This window comes from Bos javanicus, chromosome Y (genome assembly GCF_032452875.1).
Source record: "Bos javanicus breed banteng chromosome Y, ARS-OSU_banteng_1.0, whole genome shotgun sequence".
Lineage (NCBI taxonomy): Eukaryota > Metazoa > Chordata > Mammalia > Artiodactyla > Bovidae > Bos > Bos javanicus.
In genome coordinates, this window is record NC_083898.1 from 1230714 (window position 1) to 1252919 (window position 22206).

The 22206-nt window shown below is 38.4% G+C and overlaps 2 protein-coding genes across 4 annotated transcripts in view; both read right to left on the bottom strand.

The window, feature by feature from the left end:
• Positions 1-1246, bottom strand: part of LOC133243842 (zinc finger Y-chromosomal protein) — a 73253-nt gene extending 72007 nt beyond the window's left edge. Inside the window, exon 1 of the mRNA XM_061410565.1 lies at positions 365-1246. The gene's annotated coding sequence lies outside the window, so the exon portion shown is untranslated. The remainder of the gene's footprint in view (positions 1-364) is intronic.
• Positions 1247-17455: 16209 nt separating this feature from the next.
• LOC133243845 (eukaryotic translation initiation factor 2 subunit 3, Y-linked-like) overlaps positions 17456-22206 on the bottom strand; it is a 48564-nt gene continuing 43813 nt past the window's right edge. For all 3 annotated transcript variants that reach the window (XM_061410572.1, XM_061410573.1, XM_061410571.1), the window contains one exon: positions 17456-17863. In XM_061410572.1, coding sequence (XP_061266556.1) covers positions 17800-17863 — 64 coding nt within the window. In that variant the 3' untranslated portion in view covers positions 17456-17799. The remainder of the gene's footprint in view (positions 17864-22206) is intronic.

Below are 22206 nucleotides of genomic sequence, written 5' to 3' on the forward strand. Positions count from 1 at the left end.
CCCCTCTGTCCCCCCCTTGTTGATATTTACATAGTGGCCTGCGGTACCTCACGCAGACAACCATCTCCTCACTAGGCCTAGCCCCCGCGCAGTGCCCTGGGAGAACTCGGTGCCGACCTACAGTCCCTCGGCTGTATCCCTGGCCACAAAGCAACTCTTCCCCAAGTCCCGCCCGTTTGCGGAGCGCGCGTCCACGCCGCGCTCCTCCCCTGCCGTAACTGCGGCCTCCTTGGGGCCTACACGGAGCCGAAAACGACACCGCTCGGCCTAGCACTGAAGGGCGTCAGACGCGCCGCCGCCTAGGCCGGGACCAGGCTTCCCACTCGAACTAGGCCCCGCGGCTTCGGCCGCGCCCCAGACTCACCAAACCCGGGTGCGGGCGGTCGGTGACGGTGGCGGGTGATGCAGGCCTGCCTTTCTCTGGAGCACTGGGCCGGGCTCCTACTGGTAGGGCGGGCGGAGGAAGGGAGGAGGGGCCGAGTTCGGAGCTGACAAAAAGCGGCCCAGCTCACCGGCACAGGCCCGCCGTCAGCACGTCACGTCACCGCCCGGGAGAGATCCAGGAAAATGCGGAAGGGTAGATAGGCCCCCCTGTCTCTACCAAATTGGTTCTTCAGCGTCTCGTGTCGAAGCCATTCGGTCCCCGCAACCCAAGAGGCCCGTGACCTCGCGGCAGGATCTACGGCAGGGTCTGCGGTAGGGTCTGCGGCCGACCGTATAACAACGATCTTATTTTCTCCTCTTCCGCGCTCCCGCCCGCCGTTGCCACTGCCGCCGCTCAGATCGTAAAGCCCCGCGGAAACATAGGCGCTTCACACCTGGCCGGATCTGGTTCTACCCAGAGACGTACCGCGTCCCCGCGCGGGTCCTGGCCCAGCTGCCTGCTTAGATGTTTGGAGTTGTCAAACACTTGCCTGAAGTAAATGCTGTTTTCTTGTAGCTAGGGAAGAAAATTTAGTAACCCATACTATACCCTATCTTTGCTTGGGGGGGAAAAAAAAACATTTGTAATAAAATGAAAATAAGCATGCCATTCTGGGTATGGGCAAGAGAAGGCGGCTTATTCTAGAACAACTATCAAGCCATTTGGTCTTTATAAAACTCACAGAACCTAAATGACTTGAATGTCATGTGGAAAAGGCTTAAACTTTCAATGATTTTGCATGTTTCAGTTAATTTTTAATGTGTCATTTTCTACGTATGTACCTTGTGTTTGAAGATTTGTAAGCCTACTTAAGTCCTTTGATAAAATTTAAATATTCTTAAATAGACCCATATCGTAATTCGCTGTTTTTTTTTTAAGAAAACGGCATAAACAGGTAAATGTTGAACAGCATAAACGTTAAGAGAAGCCACAGTAAATTTATCAGCTCCAAAAGTGTATTTTGTGTTTTCATTACTTTAAATTTCTATGTTATTTTCCACACTCCAAGCTTTGTTTGAACATTAGTAAAAAGGCAAACAGCGAGATCTTTACAGCACATTGTGGAACCAATGTTAACTAGTTTCTCAGTATAATTCAAAAGTTGAAAACCAACAAAATAGTGGCGAAATCTCTTTAAAATGTAGAAGCCTATAAAACGTATTATCAAAACTCCCAGAATGCGACTTGTCCTGCCCTCATATACCTTGAAATCATGAAATGTTTTATAAAAAGTACATCAAAAATCATCTCTGGAAAAATTTCTGGATGATAATTTTCAAAGCCACAACTTATTCTATTTTTGTATTTTCCAAGTGAGTAAATTTTGTTCCAGAAATTACAAAATACAACATATTTTTGATTCTAGAAAACCACAAAACACTGATATATTTTCGCAGAAAGAAAAACTACTTTTCAAGTGAAAAAAACTATCATAACTTCAAAAACAATTAACATAATTAACATTGGTAACTAACATATATTTCCAAAGAATTCCTTTAGTATTACAGTAACAATGGGACCTGACATCATGCTTTAAACTGTAGCACCATAGTCAGATCACAAAAACATAATGTCAGCATTCTTGTTAGATTTCTCATGATTACTGTTAGTCACTCAGCTGTGTCTCTGTGACCCCGTGGACGGCAGTCTCCCAGCCTCCTCTGTCCAACGGATTTTGCAGGCAAGAACACTGGAGTATCCCCTTCTCCAGGTGATCCTCCCTACCCAGGGATCGAACCCAGGTCTCCCCCATTGCCCAGAGCAGGCAGATTCCTTACCACTGAGCCAAAAGGGAAACCCCATGATTACAAAAAAAAAACTAGTATGACCATTAGTATAAAGCACTTAAGAAAAGAGTGGCCATATAGGAAAAAGATGTTTTCTAATTGCAAAGGTAGGAGGTAGTTTGGAAAGTGACATTTTAAAACTAGCCTTTGATATTACATTTCATGCACTAAAAGAGTTAATTTCTGATAGGATATTAGTAAATGATCTAGCTATATTTGTTACATGAACCTTTATTAGATTTTAAGAAAGATTAATCTATAGATGACTATACCTAGGAAGTCAACTATATTACATAGGCTTTTTGAAAATGCAAAGTAATTTGTATTTCAAATACACTTATGGATGGAAGTATCAGCATATGAAAAATCATTTTACCAGAAATACACATATACACACATTAAATACACAATGAAAACACAGTATATTTATGATAAAATGAAGTATAAATAGCATGGCTGTGAAACTTCATACAAAAGACCTTTAGTAAACTGAAGATCACCATGAGCTTTTAAAGGATCAGCTATACTATGTAAAGAACCATAGCTATACGTCATTATTGAGAAATCTCTTAACCAAAATGTTCAAATTTACCACTCACAATTTCCATCTCCACAAAACAATAAAATGCAATTTAGCTATATTGAGACAGAGAAAGATTTATTTTAAGGAATTCCCTCAGGAGATTATGGAGCTGTAGAAATCCAAAGTCTGATTAATAGGCCACCAGGTTCAAGACCAAAGAGAAAGCTGATGCTGTGGTTTGAATTGGAAGCAGCCTTTTTATCATCAGGCCTCTGACTGATAAGAGGCCTGTCTACATTATGGGTTTCCTAAATGTAAACTTCAAAAAGCAAAAAACACTTTCACAGAAACAAATAATGATGAACCAATCATCTAATATCAGCCAAGCTGACATTTAACCATCACACTTAGCATGCCTTGAAAATTTATCATTTATCTTGAACAATTAGCAAGTTGCATGTTGTAATCCATAAAATAGTATCAAATATAAATTTTAATCTGCAAATAAAATTTAAAATGATGACTAATGATGTGATTTTCATAGTTTTTTTTCACCTGTCAAATAAGGCATTATTTAAATAATTCCTGAAAATCACCACCAACTGAATTATACTTTATGGTTGCAAGCCACACTAGCATTACTAGTGTAATAAATACAGGTAAATACAGGTAAAAATAAATACAGGAAGCCTAGAAAAAAATAATCAGTAGCAATTAAACACTGCTGGTACTCTGTCTAAGATTTTATGTATTTCCAAAAAATGCAAACATTTCCTTAGAGAAATGACAATTTCCTGATTAGGACATCTTTCACCATAAAGAGAATAAAGTGTTAAAAGTTTGTAATATTTAATATGTCACAACCCCTTAGAAATAGGCTTCCATTTCCTAAAGCTAGGAAATTTGTATCAAAGTAACATTAATTACAAGAGTCAAATACATCATAGATGTCCAGATTTATGATATATGGTGACATTTCAAAAAAAAATCAAATTTGTAAAGTACTAGAGAACATGTTATTTGCAAAGTGCCTAATTACACGCTGTTTCTGTAACGTGAAAAATGAAATTTCTCTTTATAAAGGGATTCTAATTAATACATTATTAACAGAAGTAGAGGGCTTCCTTGGTGGCTCAATGGTAAAGAATCCGCCTACAATGCAGGGGACATGGGTTCAATTCCAAGTCTGGGAAGGTCCCACATGCCTCGGGGCAACTAAGCCCATGTGCCACAACTACTGAGCCTGCGTTCTAGAGCTGGGAAGCTACAATTACTGAGACCATGTGTTATACTACTGAACCTCGTGTGCCTAGAGCCTGTGCTCCACAGCAGAAACCATTGCAGTGAGAAGACTGCATACTGCAACTAGGGCATAGCCCCGCGGCGCTGTAACTAGAGAAAAATCTACGCACAGCAACGAAGACTCAACACAATCAAAAATAATTTTTTAAAAACACAGACATATGGAGTATTTCTCAGCCATTAAAAAGAATACATTTGAATCAGTTCTAATGAGGTGGATGAAACTGGAGCCTATTATACACAGTGAAGTAAGCCAGAAAGAAAAACACCAATACAGTATACTAACGCATATATATGGAATTTAGAAAGATGGTAACAATAACCCTGTGTATGAGACAGCAAAAGCGACACTGATGTATAGAACAGTCTTATGGACTCTGTTGGAGAGGGAGAGGGTGGGAAAATTTGGGAGAATGGCATTGAAACATGTATAATATAATGTATGAAACGAGTTGCCAGTCCAGGTTCGATGCACGATATTGGATGCTTGGGGCTGGTGCACTGGGACGACCCAGAGGGATGGTATGGGGAGGCAGGAGGGAGGAGGGTTCAGGATGGGGAACACATGTGTACCTGTGGCGGATTCAGTTCGATATTTGGCAAAACTAATACAATTTTGTAAAGTTTAAAAATAAAATAAAATTTAAAAAACAAATAAATAAAATGCTACCACGGGGGCGGGGGGCGGGGGGGAAACACATACAACCTTTAAAGAATGATTAATGCTAAAATATGAGGGAGTTACATATTTGCCTCCTGAAGACTATATACAAAACCACCTATGAAGTAGTGTGTTCTTCATGACCTCACCACAAATCAGTTGAATATGATCAACTCTGTAGATTAAACTACCAATTTAAACTTACCAGTAAATACAGGGTTTAAAGAAACCCAAAGTATGATGATTCATAAGGACTAATTCACAAAAACCAGATGGCAGGCAATCGGAAAGGACATTTTATTCATCCCCATCCAAAAAATTATTAATATTTTTTTTTCGTGGCTATGCCACACAGAATATGGGATCCTAGTTCCTTGACCAAGGCTGGAAACTGTGTCCCCTGCAAGTGAAATGTGGAGTCCTAACCACTGAACTGCCACTGAACTTCCTGATCCTTTTTTTCTTAATTTGAATTTGTGAATGGAATTATAGTTGATTTTCAATATTTCAAGTATCTAGCAAAAGCAATCAGTTTTAAATATACACATACACTTAAATATTCTTTTTCTGATTCTTTTCCATTTACAGACTAGAGTTCTGTGTGCTCTAGATGCTTGTTTATTTTATATTTAGTAGAGTGTATTTGTTAATTTCAAATTCCTAATTTATTCTTCCCTTGCTCCCTTGGCCAAACTTGTTTTTGGCCATGATACGTGGATTCCAGGATGTCACTTCCCTGGTCAGGGACCAAACCCAACACATGGCAGTGAATGCATAAAATCTTAACCACATTGGCCAACTCTTAATGTGCTCCATGTTTTAAAATAATTTTAATGTCAAGCTAAAATTTTAATGAGATAATAACATTATTTTAATTTGGTGATTTAATTTTCATTAGCTATACAGCTTTACTCTTCCAGAAATTAACAGAAATTGTGTCCATTATATCACTTGTGTTATTTTCAGTAATTTTACATATTATAAACATTACACCCTGTTGCTATGTATGTCATATCCATCTTCTTCGTTTTATGGAAATCAAACTCACCCATTTTCTTTCCCAATTTTGAAACTTAGTGTGCCCTAGAAATTTCCTTAACCCCAAAGTAAACCATGACATCCCATAGTCACTGGTCTTCTATTTGATCTAACATAGCTTTTCAAATTGAAATCAGAATCACTTCATTCCACAATCAATGTCCACATTGAATTTCCAGAGTATCTAATTTTAACTGGGTGGAATCTGAGCCTTGGTTTACTTCTTAAAAGTTCTATCAGATTATATTAATGAATAACAGTCAGTCAGTCAGTTCAGTCGCTCAGTCGTGCCCGACTCTTTGCGACCCCATGAACCGCAGCATGCCAGGCCTCCCTGTCCATCACCAACTCCCAGAGTTCACTCAAACTCATGTCCATCGAGTTGGTGATGCCATCCAGCCATCTCATCCTCTGTCGTCCCCTTCTCCTCCTGCCCCCAATCCCTCCCAGCATCAGAGTCTTTTTCCAATGAGTCAACTCTTCGCATGAGGTGGTCAAAGTACTGGAGTTTCAGCTTTAGCATCAGTCCTTCGAAAGAACACCCAAGACTGATATCCCTTAGAATGGACTGGTTGGACCTCCTTGCAGTCCAAGGGACTCTCAAGAGTCTTCTCCAGCACCACAGTTCAAAAGCATCAATTGTTCAGCACTCAGCTTTCTTCACAGTCCAACTCTCACATCCATACACGACTACTGGAAAAACCATAACCTTAACTAGATGGACCTTTGTTGGCAAGGTAATGTCTCTGCCTTTTTTTTTTATTTTTAAACTTCACAATATTGTATTAGTTTTGCCAAATATCGAAATGAGTCCACCACAGGTATACCTGTGTTCCCCATCCTGAACCCTCCTCCCTCCTCCCTCCCCATACCCTCCCTCTGGGTCGTCCCAGTGCACCAGCCCCAAGCATCCAGTATCTGCTTTTCAATATGCTATCTAGGTTGGCTATGACCCTCCTTTCAAGGAATAAGCGTCTTTTAATTTCATGGCTTCAATCACCATCTGCCATGATTTTCGAGCCCCCAAAAATAAAGTCTGACACTGTTTCTACTGTTTCCCCATCTATTAAGTGATGAGACCAGATGCCATGATCTTAGTTTTCTGAATGTTGAGCTTTAAGCCAACTTTTTTACTCTCCTCTTTCACTTTCATCAAGAGGCTTTTTAGTTCCTCTTCACTTTCTGCCATAAGGGTGGTGTCATCTGCATATCTGAGGATATTGATATTTCTCCCGGCAATTTTGATTCCAGCTTGTGCTTCTTCCAGCCCAGCGTTTCTGATGATGAATCACAAATATAGGGTGTTGAATTAGTTGTAAAGGACCATATTAAACTGTATTTCAAGTAGTAAACTATTTTGCAAAGTTTTTATTTGACATCATACTTTTGAAGGTATCTTAACAGATTACACAATATGTAAAAGCAATAGGTTATATTGCTCTTTGCACATACTGAGGTTTCTGCAAATTCAAGGTTTGTGGCACCTTTGCATTGAGCAAGACTATCAGCATCATTTTTGAAATAGTGTTTGCTCACTTCATGTCTCTGTATCACATCTTGGTAATTCCTGAATATTTCAAATTTTTAAATTATTACATCTATTATGGTGATTTGTAGCATTAATCTTTGATATCACTATTGCAAAAATGATTACAGTTCACTAAAAATTAGCTATAAAATCAACATTCTTTTAAATCTTTATCAAATATACCATTTTTTAATGACTATCATTCTTTATGAATTACACATTTACCAGCCAGGGATGAAGACAGTTAATTTTCTACATTATTTAAAAATTTTTAGTTTCCTTGTTTTCCCTGTTAGCCTGTTTTAGGAATATTTTATATCTTCTTTTCATTCTCTTTTGTGTTTATCTTTTGTTGTTTAGTCACTTGGACTCTTCGTGACTTAGCCTACCAGGCTCCTCTGCCCTCCATCTCCCTGTTTGTTCAAATTCAAGTCCGTTAATTCAGCGATGCTATCTAACCATCTCATCTTCTGCTGCCTCCTCCTTTTTGTTTTCAATCTTTCCCAGCCATCTGGTTCTTTTCCAAGTTGGCTCTTCACATCAGGTGGCTGAAGTATCAGAGCTTTAGCATCAGTCCTCCCAATGATGCTTTACTCAGAGTTGATTTCCTTTAGGATTAACTGGTTTGATCTCCTTGCTGTTCAAGGGACTCTCAAGAGTCTTCTCCACCACCACAATTTGAAAGTACCAATTCTTTGACACTCAGCCTTGTTTATAGTCCAGCTCTAACATCCATATATGACTACTATAAAACCAATAGATTTGACTTATATGGACCTTTGTCTGCAAAGGGATGTCTTTGCTTTTTATTTATTTTTTCTTTGCTTTTTAATATGTTGTCCTGGTTTGTCACAGATTTCCTCCTAAGGATCAAGTTTTTCATAACTGCAATCACCATCTTCAGGGATTCTGGAGCCCAAGAACAGAAAATCTGTTACTGTTCTCAATTTATCCCGATCTATTTGCCATGAAGTGATGGGACAGTATACCATGATCTTCATATTTTGAATGCTGAGTTTTAGGCCAGCTTTTTCACTCTCCTTTCACCTTCATCAAGACATTTTAGTTCCTCTCCACTTTCTGCCATTAGAGTGGTATGATCTGCATATCTGAGGTTATTTCTCTTGGCAATCTTGATTAAAACTTGTGATTCATCCAGCCTGGCATTTTGTATGATGTACTTTGTATACAAATAGGCAGAGAGACAATATACAGCCTTGACATATTCCTTTCTCAATTCTAAGCCAGTCCATTGTTCCACATCTGGATTTAACTGTTGCCTCTTTGCCTGTATACGGATTTCTCAGAAGATAGGTTAAGATGGTCTTGTATTTCCATCTTTTTAAAAACTTGTGTGTTGTGATCCAAACAAAGTTCAGTATACTAGTCAATGAAAGAGTTTTGCTGGAATTGTCTTGCTTTCTCAATGATTCAAGACGGTTGGCAACTTGACCTCTGGTTCCTCTGCCTTTCCTAAATCCAGCTGTATATCTGGCATTTCTCAGTTCATGTACTACTGAAACCTAGCTTGGAGGATTTTGAGCATAACCTTGTTAGCATGTGAAATGAATGCAACTGTGCAGTAGTCTGAACATTCTCTGGCACTGCCCTTCTTTGGGGACTAGAGTAAAAACTGATCTTTTCTAGCCCTGTGGCCACTGCTGAGTTATCCCAATTTGCTAACCTATTGAGTCTAGCACTTGAAAAGCATCACCATTTAGGATTTTTACACAGCCCAGTGGGAATACCATAACATCCATTTTGTCATCACAGCATCCGGTCCTATCACTTCATAGCAAATAGATGAGGAAACAGTGAAAAGAGTGACTGAGTTTATTTTTCTGGGCTCCAACATCACTACAGATCGTGATTGCAGACATGAAATTTAAAGACACTCCTTGAAGTAAAGTTATGACCAACCTAGACAGCATATTGAAAAGCAGAGATATTACTTTGCCAACAAAGGTCCATCTAGTCAAAGCTATGGTTTTTCCAGTAGTCATGTATGGATGTGAGAGTTGGAACATAAAGAAGGCTGAGCACCGAAGAACTGATACTTTTGAACTGTGTGTTGGAGAAGACTTGAGAGTCCCTTGGACTGCAAGGAGTCCATTCTAAAGGAGATCAGTCCTGGGTGTTCACTGGAAAGACTGATGTTGAAGCTGAAACTCCAATACTTTGGCCACCTGATACTGAGAGCTGATTTATTTGAAAAGACCCTGATGCTGGGAAAGATTGAGGGCCAGAGGAGAAGGAGACGACAGTGGATGACAAGGTTGGATGGCATTACCGACACAATGGACATGGGTTTAGGTGGACTCTGGGAGTTGGTGATGGACAGGGAGGCCTGGAGTACTGCGGTTTATGGGGTCGCAAAGAGTAGGACATACCTGAGCAACTGAACTGACCTGAACTGAATGTTTTCTAAGGCCCATTTGACTTGTTTATATATAACTGCTAATTGTCCAACAAGTTTTGTCTCCAGAATGTTATCTATAATATTAACAGAACTATAGTTGGATACATGTCTCTGCAACTAAATCATATTTCCCAATCCCTAAGCCATCTGTCATCAGAAAAGAAAATTCTAACAAAAGGATCCTGCTTTTAAAATACAGAAACTTTGATAAATCCCACTTTTTGTTCCTTTTTGTTGTTGGTTCTAAGTAGTTGATTATTTTCATTATTTTGTTCCTTCTCTAAGTATTATTTTGGTGTATTCTTAAATTTTGATATTGGAGTCAGGACACTGCTATGTTTTCAGTGTATTATTCATATCAAATGATACCATTTGAAGCCAGAGACTGTTATCTTTATCACTGTTACTCAAACACACTGCTAAGAATCACTTTCAATTTAGTTGATCTATTTTTTAATTAAAGGATATTGCTTTACAATTGTTGTTCAATTCAGTTGCTCAGTTACGTCCAAATCTTTGCAACCCCATGAACCGCAGCACGCCAGGCCTTCCTGTGCAAAAATATTGTAAAAATAATAGAAGTGAAGTGAATTAGAATCAGCAGACATAAAAATATACTGCCAATGGCTATTATTTTCTAAACTCATAGTCTCAATTATTGCATAAGCTTGTCACTAGTGGACCAGAAGACTGTTGCCTATCATCCCATTAAATAGTTTCAGCAGCATCATTTAATACTAACTTATCCTGCATGATGAAAGTTAACAGTCTCTGCCATTAAGAGCTCTTTAAAAAGTATGACACTTTTGAAAAAGACAATGACACATGTATATTTCTTCCTTTCATTTTTATAAAACAAGTTTTCATACTAAGAATAAAAGACCAAAGTATGGTTGTAGTGACTGTTCATAGAGGTGAATATACTGAAACACCACTTTTTTGTGTAATTTAAATGGGTGAATCATATGGTATGTTAATTTCAATAAAGCTATTTTTAAAAAGTTTTCTGTATCTTAAGAGAGGGAGAAATATGCAATTAGAAAAGAGACTATACCTCACAAAAAGTGATATATCTCACAAAAAGTGATAAACAACTAGGTAAAACATCTGTAACAATATAGATCAGAGTAGAGTTTTCAGTCAACTTTGACTTGACAGGTAAAGAATTATTTACTTAGGCTGTTCATAAGTGATACCACCTGAGGGCTGTAGGTCACTCCTGTCTTTCTGCTCAACCTGCCCAGGACTATACCATTCAGTAAATCACTTCTCTGTTGTCAGAAGCTTAATACATAGTTTACAATGGCTCTTACAAATGAAGACCTTTGCTGATGTATCCCCAGCACAAACCAGGTTCAGTTAAGTTCAGTAGTACAGTCATGTCCGACTCTTTGCGACCCCATGGACTGCAGCACGCCAGGGCCTCCTTGTCCATCACCATTTCCTGGAGTTTACACAAACTTATATGTCAATTGAGTTGATGATGCCATCCAACCATCTCATCCTCTGCCATCCCCTTCTTCTCCAACCTTCAATCTTTCCCAGCATCAGGATCTTTTCCAATGAGTCAGCTCTTCACATCAGGTGGCCAAAGTACTGGAGTTTCAGCTTCAACATCAGTCCTTCAGTGAATAGCCAGGACTGAGCTCCTTTAGGATGGACTGGTTGGATCTCCTTGCAGTCCAAGGGACTCTCAAGAGTCTTCTCTACCACCACAGTTCAAAAGCATCAATTCTTTGGTGCTCAGCTCTCTTTATGGTCCAACTATCATATCCATATATGACTACTGGAAAAACCACAGCCTTGACTAGACAGACCTTGTTGGCAAATAATGCCTCTGCTTTTTAATATGCTATCTAGGTTGGTCATAAGTTTCCTTCCAAGAAGTAAGCATCTCTTAGTTTTATGGCTGCAGTCTCCATCTGCAGTGATTTTGGAGCCCCAAAATATAGTCTGCCACTGTTTCCACCGTTTCCCCACCTATTTGATGGGACCAGATGCCATGATCTTAGCTTTCTTAATGTTGAGCTTTAAGCCAACTTTTTTACTCTTCTCTTTCATCAAGAGGCTCTTTAGTTCTTCTTCGCATTCTGTCATAAGGGTGGTGTCATCTGCATATCTAAGGTTATTGATATTTTTCCTGGTAATCTTGATTCCAGCTGTGCTTCATCCAGCCCAGCGTTTCTCATGATGTACTCTGCATACAGGTTAAATAAGCAGGGTGACAATATACAGCCTTGATATAATCTTTTCCCTATGTGGAACCAGCCTGTTATTCTACATCCATTTCTAACTGTTGCTTCCTGACCTGCAAAAAGATTTCCCAAGAGGCAGGTCAGGTGGTCTGGTATTCCCATCTCTTTCAGAATTTCCCACAGTTTACTGTGATCCACACAAAGGCTTTGGCATAGTCGATAAAACAGAAATAAATGTTTTTCTGGAACTCTCTTGTCTTTTCAATGATCTAGCAGATGTTGTCAATTTGATCTCTGGTTCCTCTGCCTTTTCTAAAACCAGCTGTATAATCGCAAGGGATCTGATTTAGGTCATAACTGAATGGTCCAGTGGTTTCCCCTACTTTTCTCAACTTAAATCTGAATTTGGCAATAAGGAATTCATGATCTCCTCCTCTGGGAGGAGCCACAGTCACCTCCCAGTCCTGTTTCTACTGACTATATAGAGCTTCTCCATCTTTGTCTGCAAAGCATGTAATCAATCTGATTTCAATACTGACCATCTGGTGATGTTCACGTTTAAGAGTCTTCTCTTATGTTGTTGGAAGAGAGTGTTTGCTATGACCAGTGTGTTCTCTTGGCAAAATTCTATTAGCCTTTGTCCTGTTTCATTCTGTAATCCAAGGCCAAATTTGCCTGTTACTCCAGGTGTTTCTTGACTTCCTACTTTTGCATTCCAGTCCCCTATAATGAAAAGAACATCTATTTTGGGTATTAGTTCTAAAATGTCTTGTAGGTCTTCACAGAACTGTTTAACTTCAGCTTCTTCATCATTATTGGCCAGGGCATAGATTTGGATTACCATGATACTGAATGATTTGCCTTGGAAACAAACAGAGATCATTTTGTCATTTTTGCAACTGCATCCAAGTACTGCATTTCAGACTCTTTTGTTGACACACCAGGTTAGCCACCCATTTATAAATATTGGAATCTGGGAATGAACATCCTGTTTCCAAGTTCACAGTCCTACCGCCTAGATTTACCGTAAAACTGTCCCAGTATCTCCTCAGGGGTGCAGCCTGCAGCTACAACTATTTCAGATCATTACTCATCTGATCCAGGCACCACCTTCTAAGTTACCCCATATAAATTTACCCACTGACGATTTTTCATGCTTCTCAGTTCAGTAGGCATTTTTGTTCCCCCCATTCTCCATCAAATAAATGCATTCCTGCCTAATAGCAGTAAACATACAGTTTTTAAGTGCATATAAAAACATACAAAATATATAAAATTGTAGGCCAAGACAAATGAAATTCGCAATTAAAACTCAGAAAATGTACTTTCTTGGCCTACAAAGAAATGAACTGAGAAACCAGTAAAAGAAAGGTATCTGGAAAAAACTCAACTATGTGGGATCTAATTTAATACTGCTGAACACTCATTGATCAAAGTTTCAAAGGAAAAATTCTATAAAAATTAAATATGAAAATATTATGTTTTGCATCTATGGGATCCAAGTAAAGTAGAACATAGAGGAAATTTTATAGTACTAAACAGTTGTGTTAGAAAAAAAAATTAAGCTTCCACCTGAAGAGAACAGTCACTTAGATTCAGAGAAAGGAAATGCACAAAAAAAATTTTTAGTGCAGAGATCAATATTCAAAAAGGAAAACAGAGAAAAAACACTGGTTATTTGATAAGACAAATGAATTCATAAACCCCTAGTCTAGCTGAGTAGGGGCGGAAAAGGGTGGAAATTTAAAATTAAACATATTGTAACACTAAAGACTCAAATGTAGTATGAAGATAATGGCTCTCACAAATAGTTTTTGCCAACAAATCCACAAATTACATGAAATGAATAAATTTCTGGACACAAAATACCATAACTTCCTCATGAAGAGCTTATACTTAAGAAAGCAACTTAAGTTGAAGGTTAAATATTTCCATAAATGCAAAAAATAAAGAGTTTTTATGGCTTTGACTAAATTCTTCCACTCACTTCAGCAAAAATTACTATCAATTCTGTACAAATTCAACACTTTTAAAACACTGCTAAGGGAATACGTCTTCAGTTTATTCTAAGTCAGCATATCTAATTTTAAATTAACTGAACAAAATCATCATAATAAATAAAACCTCTCAATAAACTCCACCCAAATAAAGGTGGTCTAAATTTAGCCTAAATAATTTACAAACAATACTTCTGAACTCTTGGTACTTCACAATTCTACTGAACTACATTTAGTTTTTCCAGTCACAAATGCACATTTTTCCAGGAAGAACTTCTTGCTTCCACTTTTTCCTCTCCCAATACTAAAATCTAGTTTTAGACTCATATCATTTAAAAGTAAAGTAATAAAGAAGCCCTTCTTGGTAAAATTTTATTATCCTGGATGGCTCAGAATCTAAATTATTATCACCACTGCTACCATTTGAAAAAAGAAGTGGCAATCCTCTCCAGTATTCTTACCTGGGAAATTTCATGGACAGAGGAGCCTGGCGGGCTATAGTCAATGGGGCTGCAAACAGGTGGACATGACTAACACTTTCAACTTCATGGTACCATTACCAGCAGAAATATCCTTTATCTATTACTTTCTTTTACTTGATTCTTTGTGTTTGGGCCCTCTGCATGTTACCTGTATGCGCCCTAAAAGTTAGTGCTACTTATGTTAGAAACAGGCAAATGACACAATACATTAAAAATCAACATCCCAAGTACAATTTTCATCATTCATGACTTTCCAGAGAAAGCATTAAAGTAGAAACATTACGAAAAGCTATTTCCACCCTCCATGATTATCCTTTGAAATTGCTTCTTCCAACCCACTTCATTTCTAAACACTGGACTGCATGATTTTGCTTAATTATAGAATGAGCAGCAGACCTTTTGATTCCTGTTTCAACTGCATGAGTTTCTCAGACAAAAGTAATACACACAGAATTAAATTCAGAAGAGTTATTCAAAGATTATTTTTAAAAGGTTTCCATATTCTCCCGATGATCTTACTGTAGCCAAGTATTACTTTAAATACTGAGCACATAATCTATATAGCATGTCTGCAACTTGTTGGTAAAAAAAAAACATCATAAGCTACGTCCTTGTTATGATGTAGAAACCAAATTTAAAAGTGTTTGTTCATTATAGTCTATGCTCACACAAATGTAAATATTCTCTGATCTTTTATGGAAATAAAAGTTGTAAAATCTCCTAAATGTTTTACTTCTGACTACAATTACAGTTGAAAGCAAAGGCCAAAGTTATGCTAGGTAGATACGAATCAAAACTATGCTGATGTAACCACACTAACAGCAAATAAGTCTTACTAGCCAAAAATAGTATTACAGACATTTATTTCCTTAAATGATACACACAGTCTACTTTACCTAAACTTACTCTCAATATATGTAAAGCAAAGACAGATGACCAAAACAAGGAAACTGAGACTCCTCCCTCACAGAAGGAAACCTTACAACTAGCATTAATATAAAAAGCAAGTAAAATAGTATGAAAACAGTAATAAAATGAGCAGAGGAAAAAGAGTCTGAAGAAACAAATACCTCTTGAAAAACATTTCGGAAGTTCTATCTTGATAGCATGGCACCCACAACTGGAAAATGTAGTTTCCAAAAGAGATGTGTAATTTCACAGATAAGGGTATAAACTCTGAATCCAGATAATTTAGATTTGAATTCTAATTCTGCTACTTATTAGCTGCAAGGCTTGGAAACATCTCTTAGCTTCCTTATGCCTCAGTTTCTTCAACAGTAAAATGGGGATAACAGTGCCCAGGCTCAATGGAATTTTGTAAGAAACTGCTATATATAAAGAATAGAACACTCCAAAGCACAAGCAAAGTACACAATAAATGTGTAAGTTTTTCTTTATAGGCAAAGGTTAGGTTATAGGAATTGCTAAAATAAATTAAATCCCTTTTGGACTTTACCAGCTCCATGATGCTACTGAAATCACGTGCAGAACTTTAGACCTGGAGATAAACCTGTTCTTGATCTTAAATTTATGACCCATATGCCTCATCAGCTTAAATGTTAATATTGCCTTTATAATTCTTTAAAAACAACATATTCAATATTGCAATACATTTTAAGTCTCCCAGCCTACTGTATCTCAGATTATCAATTTTTAAACATGATTCAGATCAGATCAGTTGCTCAGTCGTGTCCAACGTTTTGCGACCCCATGAACTGCAGCACGCCAGGCCTCCCTGTCCGTCACCAACTCCCAGAGTTCACTGAGACTCATGTCCATCAAGTCGGTGATGCCATCCAGCCATCTCATCCTCTGTCATCCCCTTCTCCTCTTGCCCCCAATCCCTCCCAGCATCAGAGTATTTTCCAAGGAGTCAACTCTTCGCATGAGGTGGCCAAAGTACTGGAGTTTCAGCTTTACCATCATTCCTTCCAAAGAAATCCCAGGGCTGATCTCCTTCAGAATGGACTGGTTGGATCTCCTTGGAGTCCAAGGGACTCTCAAGAGTCTTCTCCAACACCACAGTTCAAAGGCATCAATTCTTTGGTGCTCAGCCTTCTTCACAGTCCAACTCTCACATCCATACATGACCACAGGAAAAACCATAGCCTTGACTAGACGAACCTTTGTTAGCAAAGTAATGTCTCTGCTTTTGAATATGCTATCTAGGTTGGTCATAACTTTCCTTCCAAGGAGCAAGCATCTTTTAATTTCATGGCTGCAGTCACCGATTGGCTTAAGTCAATTTAAAATGTATCTGGGCTAAGGAAATATCATTATTTGCAAACTGCTTACATTATCTGCACTGTGTCTTCTGCAAGTTCTAATTTTTTTCAAATGTGAATTAAAATCACGAGTATGCTAACTTTAGCAATCATTACTTATAATGAATTTTTTCACACCATGAGGTATATGAGATCTTACTTCTTGACTAGACTGAACTCATGCCCCTTGCTGTGGGAATGCTGAGTCTTAACCACTAGACCACCATGGAAGCTCCTGTAGTGAGTATTTTAAAGAAGGAAAAAGGGGGGGAGAAAAAAAAAGAGAAACATGCTACCTGATCAGGAAAAAAAGGCTAGTAATTAGAATCCATATTATAACTATATCAGCTAAACAACTGGGATAAAACATAAAACTGGCTTAAGCTTCCTGTGTTTCAGTCTAGGAAAATAGTAAAGGGTGAGAAAGGTCTGTCCATGTAATTAATCCCTTATGCTCTAAGTGTTACTCACTCAATAACATCTGACTCTGCGACCCCATAGGACTGTATAGCCTACCAGCTCTTCTGTCAATAGGATTCTCCATGCAAAAGCACTAGAGTGGATTGCTATTCCCTTCTCTAGGGGACCTTTCCCCACCCAGGGATCAAACCTGAGTTTCTTGTACTGCAGGCAGATTTTTTACGGTCTAAGTCACCAGGGAATCCCCTAGTTTAAGGGACAATTCAGTTTGAACCTATTAATTCTCATTCTACATTTTAAAAAGACGGCAACATAAAATATGAGATTAAAAAAGAAAACCTGGTTTTGAAGGAGACTATGTCTGCAGGTTTTGAATGGTGTGACAGCCCCCAGAAATACTCAAAGGCAAATCATGAAAAACTAAGAGAAAAACTTTATTTCAAACAGGTTCAGTGGTATGTGTACACTAGCAAAGGCTGGTTGTAACAGCAGCTTCATTTGAAACCTGAACTGATGCACAAAAGTGACATTGCTAAAATGTGGGTTGAACCCATCAACATGCTAATTCTGACATTTATCATAAACCCTATTATTTGTTTTAGAATAAAAACTAATTCTCATCAGAAAAAAAATGAAAACAACCTTAACAGCTCTACTAAGGAAATGAAATGTATTTGCTGGTACTGCTTTGAAATTATACCACTAGCTTTTTAAGAGAAATTCTGACTTCATCCAAATATATTATTTAACTGATAATCTTCATTCATCATCTACTGTTGGCTTGATGGTTACTCCTCTTCTTATCTGACCCCAACCAATTAAACTGCAAAATGAAAAATAAAAGAAATTATGAATTTTAAATCCATTTCATTAGCATAAGTGTAAAATTTTGACAAAACTGTTCTTATTACATTTTCCTCTAAATTCAAAATTGTTCCTATAACAGGCTATTCTATAAACAAAAGTCCGTATATTACCTTCTTAGAATCCCAGAGCCTCATACATGGATTTTGGCCACCACGAATAACAAGAAAAGCAAACAAGAAGTTGCTGTAACACATATATTAATGTCTCTCTAAAAACAAAAAAACTACCCATTCAGAATAAGGAAATAGGAGCACTTCCGATCCCCCTAGGTATAATGTCCCAAGACAAAAAAAAAAAAAACACGTATCAACTTATTTAAAAACAAAAAAAGTCATTACCAATTTTTCCCTTGAAAAATGTGTCTTTTATAGCACCTCAATGGAATATAATAGCTTTAAAGGGAAATAAATGAAGAGAAAAAAGTGAAGAACTAGAATAGACAGTCTATAAACAGATTACTCTCAACAGCACAGTCAAACACCACACTGGACTGATAACTAAAGTTTTCCTTTCAAAACAAAACCACCTAAATATGAATAAAAAATACAATTCTAAAGAATATAAAAGAAAAAGAAAGTCAGTAAAAATGTGTGATATAGGTTCCAGATATCTATTCTCTATAGAACCAAGTAAGTAACATTCTGACCAAAGCAGCAGCTAAGGATAATACTAACAAAACAAAGCTACAGTCAAAAGAGAAAAAACTTGTGGCCTTTTTGCTCACCCAGTAAGTTATAGCCAAGTAGAAGCCAATCAATCCACAGTTCCTCTCATGGACACAAGGAAACAAATAGCACTTGTTTTCAAAGGTCTGTCTTGTCTCAGGGCTGCTCAAGAGACTAGTTTATGCCTTGTTGGACTCAGAGTACCTGCAGAACTGTGGCATAGTTGTACTATAATGTTGAAGATACCTGAAAGCAGTTGTGTGAGACCAGGTAAATAAAAGCTTCAGAAAGACTGTAGACTAAAGGTTCCTGAGGGATAAAGGATTATGAGCAGAGGAATATAATAAAACGGGGTCACAGAAGCAGCAAGAGTGAGACTCAGGGTTATTTAGACATAAAACAGTTGTGTACATAGACAAATCAGATAAAAGAATACAGCTCCAGGGAAGATGAAGCTTAGATACTAGGTTGATGTTTCCTTTCTGAACTTTTTCAAGACTAGAAGAGATAACTGTTTTTATGTTTTTTTCTTTTCTTCAAATGCCAAATCTTAAATAAAACAAGACATATAAATATACGGGGAAGCCAGATCACAGTCCATGTAATAGAACAAAATAAAAGCTAAGATACTAAACGCAGAGGCCCTGGACTTACTTGAGAAGACTGAAGCAAATGTCTTAAATAGTTTCGAAGAGCTAAAGGAGAAACAGAGAACTAAAAAACATTAGGAAGGAAAATCATACATAAATAAAATTAGATTTTACACACAGAGAATTTCTAAAACAAAACAAAACAAATATTAAAAAGTATTTCTAAAATAGAAAATAAACAGAAAACAACTATATACAAGTTCTAAAGCTAGAAAATGCAAGGACAACTGGGAAACTCACTAGATTAACAAATCAGCAGATTTGAAAAGTATCAGCAAAGATGAACAAATCTTGAAAACAGGTAATCTAAATTACTGACTTTGAGAAGCAAAAGAATAAACAAAAAAAAAGTAACATGAACTAAATAACCTAAAATACATCACTAGAATCAACATTATGAGAGTCCCAGAAAGGAAGAGATGCACAGAGTTTATCTGAAGAACTAATGACTGGAACAATTCATGAATATATACAAGAAGCTCAAAAATTTCCAATTAGGAAAACCCAAAGAGATAACAAGACAAACTATGATCTAACCATCCAAGTCAAAGACAAACATGTTAAAACAGCAAGAGAAAATAGAGTCAGTACATAATAACAAATATTCTATAAGATTATCTCTGAATTTCTTAGCAGATATCTTGCAGGCCAAAGGATAACAGGATGATACACTGAAAGTATTAAAGCAAAAAAACTACCAAGCAAGTATGCTAACTTTAAAAATACTTTCAATATTAAGAAATGAAGGTTTTTCACAGATAAAAGCTTCCTGAATTCATTATCAGTATACCTGGTTTTTAAATAAATGCTAAAGGAAATCCTTCAAGTTGAACTGAAAAGATAGTACATAGCCAAAAGATACCTGAAAATGTACCACTCTCTTGGTAAAGCAAACAATATAGACAAACAAAATGGCAATACTTAATTCTGAAGCACAGAATCTATATATCAAATATGTAAAAATTAATAATAAATACCATATACAAAGATATAATTTATCTATCATATCAACAGCCATTAACTGTACAAATAGATCTTTAAAAGAGAGGATGGCATGAATTGGGACTCTAGCACAGAAAGATACACTACCATACATAAAATAGCCAGTGGGACCTTGCTCTATGACTGCTGCTGCTGCTAAGTCACTTCAGTCGTGTCTGACTCTGTGTGACCCCATAGATGGCAGCCCACCAGGCTCCCCAGTCCCTGTGATTCTCCAGGCAAGAACACTGGAGTGGGTTGCCATTTCCTTCTTCAATGCATGAAAGTGAAAAGTGAAAGTGAAGTCGCTCAGTCGTGTCCAACTCCTAGCGACCCCATGGACCGCAGCCTACCAGGCTTCTCCATCCATGGGATTTTCCAGGCAAGAGTACTGGAGTGGGGTGCCATTGCCTTCTCCATGCTCTATGACTAGGGGAGCTCCAATCTGGTACTCTGTGACAATCGAGAAGGGTGGGTTGGGAGGGAATGTGGGAGGAAGTTGATTGAGGAAGGGGACATATTTATATCTATGGCTGATTCACATTCATGTATGGCAGAAACCAGCACAACACTGTAAAGAAATTATCTTCCAAATAAAAATAAATGAATTAAAAGGAAGAAAAATGTGTGCTTTTGATGTTTACACCAGTTGCAATATAGAAGCAACCTAAGTGGTTTTAGAAAAAGCAGAGGAACCAGAGATCAAATTGCCAACATCCGCTGGATCATCGAAAAAGCAAGAGAGTTCCAGAAAAAAAACAAACCACAGAATATGCACCTCATCATAACTCCCAGTGGAGAAGTAGCCCAGACACTTGCATCTGCCAACAGCGAATGGGGGAGCCTTAGGATGCATGCTTAGGGTAAGGACTGGGCATGAATGCCCTGGGGACAATCCAAGAGAACTAACGTGAGATAGCAACCCAAACTGAGGTACACCCAGAGAAAGGGAAAAAAAAAAAGAGAAAAAGAGAGAAAGAAAAACTTTCCCCTGAAAAGCTCTAACCTGAGGTACAGCCTGGCCTGTTCACAGAACAAAGGATTGAGAGAATACCAAAGGAGAGCTAGCCAGCTGTGGACACGCCCATCCCCACCCCCACCCCCACCCCCCATCCCTGCTCGAGGCAGAGACACAGGCTGGCAACAACCAAAGCCAGAAGGCAAGGGGCAATCTTGGCCCCATAGATGGCATGCTCCACGAAACCATGAGCAGGCTCCCATTTGCTAACCAACTCTGGGATCCTGGACAGCTGACATATGCCAGGAGGGCTGCAGCCAGAGATCAGCTCCCCAGAGAAGACATGTGGAACACCTGAGAAGGCAGTCTTGTTGTGCACCCAAGAAACCAAGTGGCTGGGACCATGCACCACTGCATGGAACAAGATGCACCACCCACCTGGAACAGTGCACTCACCAAACACCAGGTCACCCGAGCTTCTCAGACCTGGAAGGGCACAAAACGCATGCCCAACCAAGTCTGTGCCTTTGTGGAGTACCGGAGAATCTGAACATAAGTAGGTTAGATCTGAGAAAGGCACACAACCCAGGGCCTACTTTGGACAGTTCCCCTGCAGAGCAACCTGCAGCCTAAGCACTGTAGACAGAGAAAGTACACACACCGTGAGAGGCTCAAAACCCAGTGTGGTCCATACACTGCGATTACTCACCACACATACCAGTGATACTTGTTTGCACTGTTCCTCCCTCCCCACAGCACAACTGATCAAATGAGCCTAAATAAGTGACCACCTTCTCCCCGCTGTGTCATGGAGGAAATTAGACACTGAAGAGACTGGCAAACAGAGGAAGTCAAAAAAAAAAAAAAGAGGGAACCACTCGGGAACTGACAGATGCAAGAGATTAAAACCCTGTAGTTAGCATTGATTAAGCATTGGAAGACGCCTACAGACCTTGAGAAGAAGAAACAGAAGCTGGAACAAGGAACAACCTGAAACTGAACAGACCCCACACTGCTCTGAACTGCTCCAGAGAAATTCCTAGAT